Source organism: Sminthopsis crassicaudata, chromosome 6, assembly GCF_048593235.1.
Source record: "Sminthopsis crassicaudata isolate SCR6 chromosome 6, ASM4859323v1, whole genome shotgun sequence".
NCBI lineage: Eukaryota > Metazoa > Chordata > Mammalia > Dasyuromorphia > Dasyuridae > Sminthopsis > Sminthopsis crassicaudata.
The window spans coordinates 187328889-187345715 of record NC_133622.1 but is presented as its reverse complement, the minus strand read 5'-3'; the positions used below and the strand labels follow the sequence as shown (position 1 = coordinate 187345715).

Below are 16827 nucleotides of genomic sequence, written 5' to 3'. Positions count from 1 at the left end.
TTTTGGTCTGATTTTTCTTGCACAACATGACAAATAAGGAAATATGTTTAAAAGGATTGCACATATTTAATCTATATCAGATTGCTTGCTATCTTGGAAAGGGGAAGGGAAGGGAAGGAAAGGAAAGAGAAAATTTTTAAACTATATGTTTTATAAAAATGAATGTTGAAAACCAACTTTATGTGTATCTGGAAAAATAAAATATTGTTGAAAAAGAATAAAATAAAACATGTTGGTCATAACCATATATAATATTCTAGATATAGTTTCACTAAGATAAAGTGCAACAAAATTATAAACTTCCCTGTTATCCTACTTTTCTCACTGAAGCCTGAAATACAGCGTTCATTCCACTACTTGTGCAAGATGATTTTTTGAATTTTTGGGGGACTTTACATTTATGCCAATTAAATGTCTTTTGATTAAATTCAGTTCAACATTGTAGCATGTTGAGATCTTTTGGAGTCTCATTTCTATTCCAAAACCTTTTTGGCAGTTATTCTCAGCTTTTGGTCATATGTAGATTTGATAAGCATGCTATCTATGGCTTCTTATTACTAAAATTATTGAACAAAAAATGACCAAGGGCAGTACTTTTGCTGAGGAATCTTCTTGGTGCCTTGTCTTATATCCTGGTTGCAGGTACACACACATTTCCATGTAAACAGGACATGCTTAATAAAAACTTTGAGTTTTGTTGAGTTGAGATTTAACTTTCAATTCAATTCAGTAAGCATTATTAAATACCAATTATGTTCTAAATACTGGGGATATAAAGACAAAAATTAAAACTTTTTGTCCTAAAGGAGCTAACACATTTTCACAGATAAAAATACAGGATAATTTGACAAAGAAAAATGTGCTAACTATAGTAGGAAGTAAGGGAGATAACATTATCTGAGCTAAAACTAAGTATTCTAAGATCTAGGATGAGAAGGGACTGTATTTCAGGAATAGAAGACAAGCCTATATATAAGATGGGAAATGAGACAGGTAGCAGGCCAGTTTGTATAAAATGTAGAAGGAAAGAATGTGAAATAAGTTTTGAAAGTATATTGGAACTTAGATTATAAAAATCTAAATACCAGTTTATGACATTGTATTTTATCTTAGAGAAAATAGGAAGATTTTTGAACCAAAGAAATGACATGATCTGGCCTCTTCATTTATTTTTGGTGCTGGAAGAAGACTGAATTGAAGGGAATAAATAGAAGCTGAAAACAGAGAATAATCTGAGATGCTAAAATCTTGAATTTAAGGTAGCACGAGGAGACCAAAAAAAAATAGATTATCTACTTAGCATTGGCATCAATTTCCATATTAGCCATTTTTTGTCTTTTTTAGCTAGGAAATCACTATTTGCCAGAGAAAACAGAAGCAAAGTAAAAGTTGATTTTTCTCTCCATCATGTTTATTATGTTTATTGCCCCAAGTATTAGATTTGTTATTTGATCCTTTTTCCTCCTTTAGTTAAGTAAACCCTTTTTGCTACTTTTAGCTTTCCTTGCCAACCTCAACTTTGAGTTTTAGAGGTTCTGACATCCTTACAGAACCATGCCATACCTTTGTATTCATCTTCTACCAGCCATATTTCCTTCCATTTTCTCTCCTTTCCTTTACTCTCACTGTGTGTGTGTGTGTGTTTGTGTTTGTGTGTGTGTGTGTATGTACACATGTATTTTAAATTCTAAACTGGTTGCTAAATTCCTTGTCTATCCCTAGTAGCTCTATTTTCCTCAGTTGAACACTTATTTCTCTTTGTATCTCAGAATTCATTCTTAAAAGTCAATAGTAACATCAAGAAGCATTTATTAAATGCTTACTATGTCCTAGACATTGTGCTAAACACTGGAAATACAAAGATAGACAAAAATATTCTCTGTCCTTAGGGAGCTAATAGTCTAGTTGACAACATGCAAACAACTATATGCAAACAAGAAATTGGGGATTCCTAAGCCTCCTGAGCTGACATCCCTTGTAGAATTTTAGGCCATAAGATCTTGTATATTCTTTCTCTAAAATCTTTAAAATGATTTCTCTCAAAATATAGTTTGCATGTCCTCTATCATAAATTCTAAACTTATATCATTTCTCCCAAAGTTTCTTTTTCTAATTCCCACAGCTTCTAGTGCTTCCCTCGCCCCATAATTACTGTTTAATTATTTTGTGTATTACACACACACACACACACACACACACACACGCGCGCACGCGCGCGTTGCCTCCCTTAATAGAATGTAAACCATTTTAGGGTAGGAACCCTTTCACTTTTGTTATTAATTTGTCCAGTAGATATTATAATCCTTGGTACATAATATGGGCTTAATAAATGTTAATTGATGGATTGATTGTTCCCAACATTTACACTCTAACCACCAGTTTTTCCTTGTTGATAAGAATCAGATTTGTCTATGTTGATTTCTCCAACTTTTGAAGGATGAAATCATTATGGCAAATAAAAGAGCTATTAGTTGCTGTGCTTTTGACAAAAAGGAAGTCCCATCAGATAAAATAATTGATGTATCCATCACTGCTATATTATGATCTTTTTCCTGAATTCTTCATCTATTTCCTTGTTCTGTGTAAATGGCTACTAGATACTCCAGTGACAAAATTGCTTTTGTATCAGCCTCTTTTAATTTTTACCATGCCTCCCCATATTTCCTCACATGAGTATCTCCTTAATACATAGTGTTAATTGCTCCTATGCCCCTTTTCAACCTGTTTCTTATAAATAAGAAAAATCCTTCTAGGGCCATATGCCAGACATAGGCTTTATCCCATCAATCCCATCACATCCCATCAGTGACATTTTTGAAGTCAAATTTATTTCTTTGAGTTGGATCTCTAATTCACAGAATCATAAATTGAGAGCAGGAGGGGACCTTAGTCAACAAGCATTTATTAAGTGCTTGCCAGGTGTTGTCCAGGGTATTAAGTGTACAGAGACAGACAAAAAAGAAAAAAACACTTTTTGCTCTCAAGTACAGTTTAATAATGTAGACAGCATGCAAACTATATGCAAATAAAATGCAAACAGAATAAAGTAAATATAATAATAAAGAGAAAGCATTCCCTTAAGGGAATGAGGAAAGGCCTTTTGTAGAAGGGAGGATTTTAGCTGGAATTTGAAGAAAGCTAGAGAGAGCAAAGATATGGAGATAAGAAGGAAGAAAGATAATGTGTGTAAAATATGTTATAATTCTGACAAAGGTTATATAAAATATAAGGTTTTTTATATTATTACTGAACCCAAGTACAGACACTTCTTACTTTACATATATTTGTGTTTATAAATTTGAGTTTACATAAAAGTTTTCAAAAAAATCTACATTTCAGAAAACACCTATCTTAAGTTTACTGTACAATACTGTTCTCTCTTTCTTTCTACTCCTTGCTCTTAGCTTGATGGTCTGTAACTTCTCCCTGCCCTTCACCAAAAAACAAAAACAAAAAAATTTTTCAAGTGAAAGCAGACTCACAGAGCCTGCTACCTGTCGCCACCAGCAAATCACAAGCAAATGGCTTGAGACTCTGGCAATAAGAAAGGATATTTCTGCTCCACTTTGCCCACTTGCCTGTATGTCCACTACAATATGTCTATCTTTGTCTATGCTTTGGTATGGTATGTCACTCCTTAGTCCCAATGTGTCTTCTTCTCTCCTGATTGTGTCCCTGTCTAGACCCCATATGTTCTTCCTCTCACTTGTAGCCAGACCCCTGTGTGTCTGGTCCCAGCTCCCATGTGTTCCTCCTCCTGCTCTCCTTTCTCTGTCTCCAGCCCCAACATGTCCTAGAAATGTGTACTGGCCTCTTCTTTCTCGGCTCAGGGTCCCCTTCTAGATTCCCTCTCCTTCCCCACAGCTATTTTATGTGAAATTTGCCTTATATAAAAATTTGCAGCACAGTTCTTTTCTGTATGTGTATACATTGCTATGCCCTAGTAATGAATCTTATCCAACCAAGTCTCAGTGATACAGACTTAAACATAGTTAGAAGGGACATTAAAGACCAGCTAGTCAACCCATATCTAAGTAAAAATGACTGTGCAACATACTTGACAAGTAGTCAGCCAGTCTTTGATGGAAGACCTCATGTGAAAGGGAGGTCTATTGTTTCCCAAGGCATGTTCTTCCCTTCTTTAAGTATGGGTGATAATATTTATATTGTTTTACCTGCTGGGTCTAGGAGAAGGACCAACAACCTTCTAAAATGTCATTCATATAATTCAAGAATCAGTGCTATGTTTTTGATGATCACTGATTCTGTCAGGTTATCTCCAAAGTATAGTATAGAATGAAAGTGTATATGTGTGTGTGTATGAATAGTATAGAATGAAAGTATACATACACAAACACAGAGAGAGAGAGGGGGGGGAGAAGGGAGAGAAAGTGAGGATAGTAAAGTATGTAGTATAACATGGAAAGATCTGGCTTGAAATCCCCGGCTCTGCTATACTTATATCTTTCCATTTAGAATTTTAAGTTGATCCAGTTTGGGATCAATGATACTTTGATCCACAGATATCCACAACTAATGTACTTAACTCTTTTCCCCCAGTTTTTTCTTCCTGGGAATTTATTAAGAACTTTCTCCACTATTGTTTTTTCCATAACTTACTTGATGTCTTTCATGACATTTAGCTTTACATTTTGTATTCTTTCTGCAAGTTCAATTTTAAATCCTCTTAATCATATCATCCAAATGGTCTCTGGCCAAATGGGTTCTTTCCAGCAAAAGCTGGATGGCCACTTATTGGCTATGTTGTATAGATTAATAACATGGTTTCTATGATTCTTTGAGATTCTGGGAGTCTGAATCCTAAGGAAATAAATAGATTGTCCAAGAACTAATTTCTCTGGCATCTTAAATTATATTCCAAAATACTAAATCCTTTTCTTAGCAGTTGTTTGTTTGTCTTCTCCAGTATACCTTTTATCTTCTCAAAATTCAGCCTTCAAATGGAATATGAATTTAGAATCTAAATTTGAAGTGATCTAGGCCAACCCATATCTGAACAAAAATCCCCTGTATAGCATTTGCTACAAGCAGTCATCCAGCATTTGCTTTTAAGAGTAGGGAAAATCCAGCAACTGATTAATCTTTTAGATAGCTATGATTGTTCCTTTGTTTTCATTATTCCTACTTTTTCCTTTTGGGACCAATAAGAATAATTCTAATCCCTTTTCTCCATGATAGTTCTTTGTATACTTGAAAACATTTATCATTTCAAACTGTTGCCCTCTGCCCCTCCCTTTTTCTTTGATCAAATCTTTCAGTTTTCAGACTGTCTCCAATGCCAGTCTTTGTGTGGCATGATCATAAGATCTTCAGCCTTACTAATTACCACCTTCTGGATCATATCCAACTAATAGAAAGATTATTTTAGCATTTGGAGGGAATTGTCCTTTGATCTTTAAAATTTCCAAGGTGAGTTCTCTAAGTTTAAGCAGATATCTGGCATTTATATTTTCCCTTTCCCTGCATTTTTTGAAGGAAATAAAGGTCAGCAGCGATACTAAAGTTGTCTAAATACATAGGGAAAATCATAATTTATCTGTGCTCTTTTGAGTATAAACCTCTCAGAACATATTTTATTCTAACAAGAATTCATGATACTTTTCATATTCTGAAGAAGGTAATATCTTTTTTTACCTTTATAATTATTAGAAAATATGATTTTGTTTCTATTAAAAGCAATCCAAACAGATTTGGTGTTTTGCATTCTTCATAGTATCTTGCTTCTGACACCTGAGAGTTTTTAAGATTAAATTTATTTGTGCCAGTGGAATAATCTGTCTAAAGTATCCAACACTGAGAATGCTGCTGGCCTTAAAGATAAACAAATGCAGCACTTCTAGGATTAATTTTGATTAATCTAAGCATTTCATTGTTTTTCCCCCATTGCCTGACTCATTGTCAAGGTTAAGTAGCTTCTAAATACATTTTGGCTTTATAGCAGACTTTTTGTTGTTGTATTTTATCAGGGAGAACTGGTGACGGCTTCAAAGGCTATTATTGAAAAGGAGTACCAACCACGAGTCATAGTGAGCACAGCAGGACCGAACCCTTTCAACAAGCTCACTGATCGAGAGCTGGAAGAGTATCGCAGAGAAGTGGAACGGAAACAGAAGGGCCCAGAAGGTTCGAGCACTTATTGTAAAATTCAGCTAGCTGAATAAGGCTTTATGCTGGGTGACTGCTCACACATGAGTTGATAGGATACAAAGCACACTAAGATGTGGTCCCTGTCCTCATCGTTTGTAGTCTACAAGAGCAACAAGACATGGACACAATAACTGCAAGTCAGAACATGATAATATCTGTTGCTTTCTGTACTTTTTTTTAAATCTCTAGCCAAAAGATAACAGTAATAGCTATTGATATTTTAATAAAAAATGTTTATTTGGAAATTTCTAGGAGAAATCTGGAATTTGCTTTTTCTTTTTGTTGTTATTGTCTTTTTTTTTTTAAGTTCTTGTAGTAAAAGTTTTGCTGATAATTTTTAGTAATCTTGTTTAAAAAAAGTTCAATGCTGCCATCATAATTAAGCAGTGCCATCAGACACCATGGTCTACTCTGAAGCAGAGGTAAAGAAGAGGATAAAGGGGGAGAAAAGAGTGAGCAAATAGGAGAAGAAAGGCGATAAATGAGGTTAGGAGAGGGGTAAGAGAGGGTAGGCTGGTGCTTTGAAATTCTGCAGCTCTAAGGTAAGGCTTTTTGGAGCACTCTGAAATGGCCATTGAATCTTTCTGAAGCTATTCCACCTGGCAGAGAGTTATATTGTGTAATCCAAGCTTCAATTCTTTACAGCTTTGTCAGATGATTGGAACAGTCTATCATAAATCACAAGCTAAGTCATAATTGGGGAGAACATCAGTTAGAACATTTTAGACAGCTCTTAGTGCTTTCATGTATGACTGTAACTCTAGGTGAAAAACAGTGGAATAGCAGTAAGGAAGCCTAGACTTCTGTTCAGCTCTGCCACAGGCCATGCTCTAATCCTTGGACAAGCTATTCCCTAGCCTTCACCCTCAAACTCAGTTTCCCCTCCGTATCTGGTACTGTTTTTGTTTTGCAGTATGTTTCTGAGTCATAACATCCAAGGGAATGTTTCTGATGACTGAGAACAATTTAATTTTCTAAATGGGCTTAACATTCTCTCTGATCTTATTTATGCTACTGATTTACTTGGCATATGTTTTGAAAAATAAATTTAGTCAGGATCCTAGTGGAATTTATAACAAATTTCAAGTCTTTGGGATATGAATTTAAGTCTACATTTTTAGCTTCTGGTACTCTTTTGATTAGTTGTTGATGGTATTATAGGGCCTTGGAATTCTGGATTTCATGTAGGATTCTAATATTACCCTAGTTTGTAGGTACTGTCATGAAAATAGTGGCACATTAAGACTAATAAATGACTAAGAGTTAGAATTCAGTTGTGAGGAACACATTGTTTCGAATAATTAAAGGAAATCTCTGGATTGGAAAGGCAAATTAGGATAATGTCAAGAAATAGGAAACAAACAGAAAAACAACTCATTCATATCCATGAAGGTGCAAGAGTGTCTCAATCTTTTTCTAACATGAGTTCACTGCTGCATGGGTTTCTTGTTCAGCTGTGCAGCAGATAATCCCCTGTCTTCACCTGAAAGAGTCTGAGGAACTGCGGTCCTCCCACAAGGAATTTCACACTGCAGTCATCAAAGCATTAAACTCCAATCCCGATCTTTTTACTGAAAGCCCAGGTACTGAGTCTGAATGACCACTCCCTTAATCTCCTTGCCTGGAACCTCCACGTATCTCTGCTGTCTATAGATGTCTTCAGACTGGCTTGATTTATTACCTATGGGATTAATGATCAAATTCTTTGATTGGTGGAGATTTTGGGTTGGAGGGTATTATCTGGGAATGGCTTCTACTCCTGAGGAAATCTTTTATATGGTTTTAATTTTATTTTTTGGTTCCTATTTTTAGACTAACCTTTACTACTTTGTTATATAATTGTCATTTTTTTTTTAAATCCTAAATCTTATTGGAATCTGTGCCCATCACTGCATGTCATGTTAGTCTAATGTGCCCTTTTGCTCAGTAAAATTCCATTATTTGCATGTCAGTTCAAAGCAAGCAAAATTATTATCAAATGTAAACTTGTACCCCATTTTCTCATAATATAATATTTTCTAAGGAGAAATGGATAATGGTGTATCTCTCCTCCATCCTATTAGAGTTTTCTTGGTATTATATTTAGTTCTTTAAGAAAACTTAGCTCTTCTAGACAGCAAATTAGTGTCATTTAGAAAATAATTCATAGACTATTGAGGAACCACCACATACAGATAGATGAAAGTTGAGTTGTGATAAAGTTGCAGTTCAATAGCTAAATAATCCCTAGAAGAAGACTGCATGAACTTAACTGGAATCCATTGATTATATAAACTGATTTGAAAGGGTCATACAGTCCTACAATTTACTTGTTTAACCTATCCATGAATCTTTTCTACAATATCTCTCATAAATACCTGGTGCTGCTAAGCTATTCAATTGAAGACCAAAAAAATCTAAAATTTTTATCAAATGCTTTTCAGTTGGTTTTTTTTCCAAACAAATTTGAATTTTTGTGGACACTTGGTCTTTCAACAGCCCCCCCCCCTTTTTCCCCCCCTTTTTAACTGTGGCCAGGAGTGCTATTTTCCTTTTTAGGCAGGCAGCAAGGGAATCAGGGAAGAAAGGGCAGTGAATGAAGTGATATAAGATTATTTATAGACAGAAGCTTATATGTGTAATCCAGCATAAAAGCAAAAACCAAAATTTGGCAAGTAGGAAGAGAGAGACATAGGTTCAAATCCAGGTTCTACCACTTATTAACTATAAGCAAATCACTTAACTTTTTAAAGCCTCAGTTTATAAACTTCTAAAATGGGCATAATGAAACTTGAACTATATATTTGATAGGATTGTTTTGAAGAAAGTACTTTATGAATCTTAAATTAGCACTACAGAAATGAACTTTAATGACTACTAATAATATTCACCACAAGTGAATTAGATATACATAGTAGTCTTGAAACTTTACAGTTTCTTTCTAAGTAGAGAAAGTTAATCTCAATGAGCCCATGTTTCTGAAAAGGATAATGAATTTGTCCATTTGGAAGAACATAAGGTAGGACACTTCAGCTTGCTTTTTATCTTTTATATTATTAATGACATTGGATTACGTCTTTAAGGGAGAGAGAAGCTGAAATTTGAAACAATATCTCTTTTTGGAATGAGAAAAGAGGTAGAAGGAAATAATAATTCTTCAATGCTGGATATCTGGATAAATAATCCTTATGAAATCTAGATCCTAGAGTAGTACAACTAAAGGTTATGGTTGCTCCTCTTGTATATACACCTTTTGCTTGCTTAGAATTGCATGGCAATGGATAGGAATTCAATTTTAGAAAAAAAAATCCTGCTAAAATGATACTGAAATATTTCTTCTAAAGTTTTAATGATATTCTCATCTAATTCCCATTCCTGTATAGAAAATGTGGAAGTCACACAACAACAGAAAGAAGAAAGCCCTCTGGACCATGCTGATGCCCATACTCCACCTAGTACACCAGTTAAACTTGAGGAAGGTAAGTTATTTGGGATTGGAAGGGTGGGTGGGAGGACCATGTCTGCTGGAGCTGCACCAATGTGGTATGATGCATGAAAGGATGTGGATTGTATTTGTGGCATCAAGAGGAATGAATTTTGTTTTGGCTGAAGAAAAATGTTACCGATGTGGCAACAGTTCCATTAACAATAATCAAGAAGTGTGCATTATCACCAAGATTTGTTACCACAACTGCAAGACTGCAGGTACTTCTCATTGTTGTCTGGGTGGTTTCAGATGAAGCCAGTTCCTTTAGTAAAATGTTATGTTGAACTAGGAGACCAAGCTTCCCTGAATCACCCTTACCCTAACTTTTAAATATAGCCAATCCTACCCACTAATTGCACATTTCTTCAACTTTATTGTGTTTAGATTACACCTGTGAGGACAAAATGCCATCCATCTAATTTGGGAACTGGGTTTTTAATTTGACCTGCTCTAGTAGCATCACTCAAAATAGGCTAGTCCTTCGTTACATTTTTTTGATGGCTATAAAAGCTATAGCTCTTCTGTTTTAGCCTTGTCTGTTAAGTGGGTGTAATCTAATTTGTCTGTGTCCTTTTTTTCTCCTCGTATATTGGGGTATATCACCTGTCTGTTTTATAAGTCTCGAGTTCACTTCTTCATCCCATTCTTTGCCCTCTAAGAATGGCATCTACCATTCTTTTACTTTAACACAATGGCTGTGATTGAATGCCTAGATTTTTCTACTTGTGCTTTTCTCTTCTTGTGGCTGCGTTACAAACAGGAGATGGATATGCTAAAGAGTACCTGTTACCATAGTAAGTATCATCCCATAATCTGATCTGTTTCTGCTTCTTAACTGGAATTCTATGTGCTTTGCTTCATTCTCCTGTGTCCTTGTTTTTTAATGGAGTGTTGTTTCCTGTTTTTCTTTTTTCTTTTTTTTTTTTTCCTTTGGAAGAAAGCAAAACGGTTAACTTTTTTTTTGCTCTTGGAGAAAGACACTAATTTTCTTTATAAGGTTGCCTTCTTGGAATTCTAGATCTCCTGTCACTTGTGATTATGTGACACCGGATTTGTACAGTATAGTTGAATGCAGACCCTTGAAAGGAATACTTGAGACATTTTCCCACATGTACATACTGTCAGACAAATCAGAGCATTCTTGATAAATTGTGTACTCAAATTTCAGAAGATCAGAGAATTTTCATTGTTCTCATGTTCTTAAATGCTCAACTCTTACGGGGGTTATTTTGTTAAATTTTAACTAAAGAGAAAATCAGGAATCCTTGAACATACTATTTGTTTTACTAACAATATTTTTCTATTTCAACCTAGTATTGAAAGTTGATTGCTTTAAAAAAAAAAAAGAATAAAGAAAGTTGCTCTAAATTCTTGACTTAAACTGGAATTAATAGTCCTTTTGGAATAACAGATTATATATGATATTACTTTTGAACTTTGACATTTGATAAAATTATAATTCTTCCAAATAGAAACAGATACACATTGATTCAAAGAGTGATGTTGCTGCAAGCTTATATCATTTTTTCCACATAAATCCCATTCTTTAAAGATTAGTAAGGATAACATGTACACACTGCAACCCCTTTCACTGTTGCACCAAGTAGAAAACATTTAATAATATGTATAATATTTAAGAGGTCAATTGCAATTTTGCATTATATAATCCAAGTATTTCTAACATGCATTTTAAAGGGTTTGTTGGACTAGAAACTCCTAAGGCAGCTTTTAACCAATACTGTCCTTTTCCTGCTTTTTGAAGTCTACTGCACATTAACCCTTACTTAAGGCTTAACTCCCAATCACTCATCACTTACCCATTCTAACTTTTGGCTTGATTTTTGAATGCTAAATGGTTGGTGTTCACTAACATGCCAGTTGTTCATAACTTTATAATCTTTTACAAAAATTCCTCAGAACTGATTTTCTATAAGCTTTATCATACAGAGTGAGAAGTGGCGAGTTTTTGGCATGATACACTAAGGGAATCAAACACACAGGCTCTTATTTAAACAAATTACCTTTTTTGAAACCTACTTTTTATTCATGTTATATGGCACTATTCAAAAATGTAAGAGAAATCGATTCTCTCTTTTCCCCATTTAAAAAATTCACTTCTACTTCCTTCTCCACTTAGCTATTCTTCTTCTGAGACTCCTAAGCCTTTCCTTGTCTTTGATGTTGATGTCAAAGGACTGCTAAACTTAAACTACTGGCTGGTCATCTAAAGGGAGACCACATATAATGGGCTCAGAGTGGTCCTCAGTTTTGGGAGTACTATTAATAGTGACTGCGATGGGATATTTTTTTTTTTTTAAATCAGATCTGTTATTTCATTGGTAAAGGGAACTTTTAATAAGGATACTATCTAAGGCTCCAGTGGTCCTCAAACTTTTTAAATAGGGGGTCAGTTCACTGTCCCTCAAACTGTTAAAAGGCCGGACTATAGTAAAAACAAAAACTCACACTGTCTCCGCCCCTCAGCCCATTTGCCATAACCCGGCAGCCGCATAAACGTCCTCACATCTGGCCTGCAGGTCGTAGTTTGAGAACCCTTGATCTAAGGTGTTGCAGACAGTATTGTTGGCTGGGGTCACGCAGCCAGTATGTGTCTGAGGCAGGAGGACTGGGCTCTTATAGGCCTGAGCTATGTGGCCTTTCCATTGTAAGAGGCCTTTATGGGTGTTTGATACTGCCTGTCTTTATTCCCTAGTCATTGCTTAAAACTTCCTCTCCTTTTTCTTACACTCACATTGACTTAGAGGTTTTTATTTGAGTCTCATTTTGTCAGCACACTATCTAGTGGCAAGCAATTAAAAATGACCTTTCGTTGAAACTTTTTTATATCTGTTGCATTCAGCCATAAAGTAGTATAGAATTAAAAAAAAAAACTTATTCTAATTTAATATCATGTCAATCAGAATGTTATCTTCATAGTAAAAGCAATTCTCATCTTAGAGGTGACACTTGAAAAAATACAAATGGAGTCACTCTGCATAAATCAATAGTTTGTCTTACTCCTACATCCATTAGACACACAGCAGGACCAGACTTACAGAGATGACAGTGATGCTGCAACCTTCAAGCAAACCCTTCCAGACCTCTCCCCTGATGAGCCTTCAGAAGCACTTAGCTTCCCACCACCTGAGAAAGAGGAGGAGGAAAGTAGGCGGGCTGAAGTTCACATCCAAAGCCAGACTGAATTACCTGCTACAGAAAATCCAGAAACCACATCCCCCCCTACTGAAGAGGCCACCACACCAACTGCCGAGGAGGGAATGGCCCCAGACCCAGGGAGTGATGAATCCCCTGGGAAGTCCCCCTCCAAAAAGAAAAAGAAGTTCCGTACTCCTTCCTTTCTGAAGAAGAGCAAAAAGAAAAGTGACTCCTAATGGCCCCGTGCGCTGCAGAAACACTGTCATGTTTTAAAACCCCCCAATCATTCATTAACCACTAGGACGTATGTGATTGTACTGAATGTTTTGTCTTATGTCATAATGGAATGCAGAAGTGAAACCAGCTAGCCACCCTAGGCAAAGCTTCCAGGGTATAGATTTTAATAGCAAATTAACCAACTTGCAGAAAGGTGCTAACCCCGAGTTCTCAGCAGCTAACTTCAAATCTGTTCCCAACTGGTACGCAACTTTTAACGTCTTTACATAGAAGACTTGGAGCAACTGTACTAAAAGAAAAAGTCTCCCCAAGAATTTTTACCAGTGTAGATCACATCACAAACTCTGCTAACCCTTAGAAGTTGCATTCTCTTAACACTGTGTTCCTAAATTATAGCAGATTTGTTTAAAAATCTTCGATGTTGTGTTTTCAGAAAGAATATACTCCTGAACAGAATGAGACTTTGTGCTTCTGCAAGCTAGCTGTGGTTATAGATCGTGCTCTACAAGGCTTTGGCAACCTCCCTCCCATCTTGCACCCCCACCTACAGAAGTTATAAATAAAGTAAGCTTGCATCTTTCACTGCTAGGCTTCTGCTTAACCTTGTGTTGTCTCACATGACCGAGCTAATGTTGTTTGTTGCTGCACTGCATATTCAGAGAACTTTGACTTGGTTAATTAAAAACAAGAATTAATCCCACAAAACTTAGTTTAAGCAGTGATCTAAGGGGATGAGCAAAGAGGTTAGTCTTTGAATTAGATGTTATTTTGGAAACCTCAGCTACCTTCAAGTGTTCATATTAGAATTAGGCAACCCACCCTCTATCAAACTGTCACCAAGCATTAATTAAGTATCTGTTATGTGCCAAGCACTGTTACTAAGTGCTGTAGAGATAGAACCAAAATTGAAACAGTTCCTGATCTAGAATAACTTGCATTCTGCTGGAGAATACATCCTTAGAGATTATACTTAAGAGTTGGTTTGACAGACCAAACAAAAGGCATTTGATGAATGGCAGGCAGATATAAACCTGTATCCATCCTATGTGTCTTACTAATATAATTATATTTTCTCCTTTAGCCCCAAATATGAATTTAGTAATACCCAGCATCTTATCTATTAAGGTGCCTAAAATATTGTGGGTCGTATTGGGGAGAGGAGGAGAGTATTTGCTAGAATTTCCTGTGAATTTGAAGTTCAAACCTCCTTTCTAATTCTGAACATTCCTTTTTTAACAGACCAACTTTTTTCAGTTTTATTCTGTCAGAAATACTCTTTTCTTACAAAAGACTGTAGGGAATGCAAGATTAACGGTTTGATTTAGTTTTTTGTGAAATTTGGGGGTATTTTCAGATTTGTTCCTGTGACTTTACATAGCAAATTACAACTTTAAAAATTTTAGAGTTATGAAAACACTTTAATTATAATGATCACAGTTTAACATCCTGCACTCAGAACTCATTTTTGAGTGTTCTGCTTGAGCTCAAAAAATAGTTTTTCCATATGTACTGACATATATGAGATGGTCCATACAACTTATTATCCTTATGGAATGACATTATGATATTGCTTGATAATTAGAACTCACATGTTTTGTCCCAAGCCTGCTTCACAGTTCATAAAAATGGAAATTATCAAATGCTTTACCTTTAATGCAACATAAAAATCTCAGTCATGCGATATGGCCACCTCATTGATATAAAGCAATATTTGGCCACAGATACAATTATGGCCATTAGGGGAGGGACAAAAAGGCTGATGTTAGATTGTGGAATTTCAGGGAAAGGAGGGTTAGCAGTGAAAGGAATACCAGGTAAAATATTGGAGAGCTGTTGTTTGAAATGGATAGATATAGGGTGGGGCTAGAAGTCACAGCAAATCACTGCATAAGAGAGACAACTAAACAGTAATGTTTAGAACAGACTGCATGGCATTAATGGCTTTGAGCTTGTATCCTAACCTTGTATGTCCTATGTACGCTAGAAAGCTGACTTAACCTTCTTTTGCTGAATTGTGTTTTATTGCCCATCGTAAACAGTTCATCATTTCCCTGTGTTTTAATTAATGATAGTTCCTTATATTTCTCTTATATTTCTCCCTTCCCACATATGCAATGACTTAATTTCCAATTTTGTAGCTTAATTCTTTATATTACAGTATGAGATGTGGCTATAAGCTACAGAAGATAGGTCCTGTATTTTTCTTTCTTCATTGTAACATTGTTTTACTCATGAATAAATTCTTCTTTAAACAATCTCTGTGTCTCAGATCTGGGGAAGAGTTTGGGTATTACTCTTATAAATTTCATTCCATCAAAAATAATATATTATTTTGAAATGTTATATGCTTAGCTTCAGTGTATCACTGAATTTGTGGTTTCTTTTTTCATATTGTCGCCACCGATGCAGATTGCAGTCCTCCTGTGTGATCTTGTCCATGTTGTTCCACAAATCCTTACAGAGCATCTACACCAATAGGTTGAACAAGCTCATCCTTTTAAAGCACTAACTGCAGTTGTTGGTAGCTATAGACTAGAGAGAGCCATTGTGCTTAGTGTGACATTTTCACTTTAGCTCTTCACCATCCTTGAAAAGAAGTTTTCATTGATGCTACTTAGGAGGCAGTCTTTTACAATCACATCACATCAGTCATTTTTTTCTAACAATTTGAGACCAACACTTACTATCATCCTAGAAGAAAAGGTTTGTAGAAATTTTTCTTAATGTAGTAAAACAACTATAATAATAATTATTATTATTAAAAGAGTTTATTTCTTTGCTGTGAGTCTTCCTTCCATTAATGCGGATCACAGTTCAACTTAAGACCTGCTCACCCTGTGATTTTGGTGAAGTTGGTGCACAACTCATCACTAGCCCTGTACCTACAAGATACTGTATTTTACTGACAAATTTCAAGAGCCCAGGGTTTATCTCATCATCACCACCATAGTAAAAACATCAGAGTAGGGTTTTAATTGAGGAGTATAATAGCATGGCTTATCTATTTTGTATAAATAGCTTGTATTTCATTTAACCCACACAACAATAATATTTTCATTTCACAAATTATGAGATTTGTCAGAAGTTACACAAATTGTATCATCCAGATAAAGGCAAAGCTGGAATTCAAACAGTTTTCTGTCATAAAAATTGGCAGCCCATAATAATAATTTATTGTAAATAATTTCACCAAAATGTCATCCATAATCATTAACCACAGCCTTCTCCTTATACTAAATGAGGAGAAAAGAAAGACAAGAATTGTCCCCATTTGCTTATGAGGAAGCATAAGATCCAGGATTTGTGCCAGATCCCATCCCCAATGAGTCAGGTTCCTAAGTCCATTGTCTGCCTGCCCCTTATATGTCTTTAGAGTATTTGTTCCATTTGCTCATCCTCTAACACATAGAAAGTCTCAAGCAGGGATTCTTCACCTCATGTCATAAATCTCTTTTGCAGTCTGGCAGAGACCATATCTATCTCTGATTAATAGGTTTTTTAAAAATTAAGAAAATACTCAGTTTTAGCAAATGGTGAAAATAATGATGTCATTTTGTTTTCATCCAAGTTCACAAGGAAAACTTGAGTTCAGATCTGGCCTGAGAATCTTACTGGGTGACGATGGATATATCACTCTGCCTCTGTCCCAATTCCCATATCTGCAAAGTGGGGTACCTCCTGGGATTACTGTGTGGATCAAATGAGATATAGTTATAAAGCACTTAGCAGTGTCTGGCACATAGTAAGCACTATAAAAGCTATTAGCTATACGACTTAGAAGACCTGAAATAGAGCCAGGA

At 35.5% G+C, this 16827-nt stretch overlaps 1 protein-coding gene across 16 annotated transcripts in view; it reads left to right on the top strand.

Moving 5' to 3' along the window:
• ADD1 (adducin 1) overlaps nucleotides 1–15282 on the top strand; it is a 99971-nt gene extending 84689 nt beyond the window's left edge. For 5 of the 16 annotated variants that reach the window (XM_074272406.1, XM_074272403.1, XM_074272404.1 and 2 more), the window contains 4 exons: nucleotides 5988–6144; nucleotides 7623–7751; nucleotides 9531–9626; nucleotides 12668–15282. In XM_074272406.1, the coding sequence (XP_074128507.1) occupies nucleotides 5988–6144; nucleotides 7623–7751; nucleotides 9531–9626; nucleotides 12668–13026 (741 nt within the window). In that variant the 3' untranslated portion in view covers nucleotides 13027–15282. Of the gene's footprint in view, nucleotides 1–5987; nucleotides 6145–7622; nucleotides 7752–9530; nucleotides 9627–10394; nucleotides 10430–12667 lie in introns of those variants that run through there. The other 11 variants (XM_074272409.1, XM_074272407.1, XM_074272408.1 and 8 more) reach the window with 4 other exon arrangements.
• Nucleotides 15283–16827: the final 1545 nt, after the last annotated feature.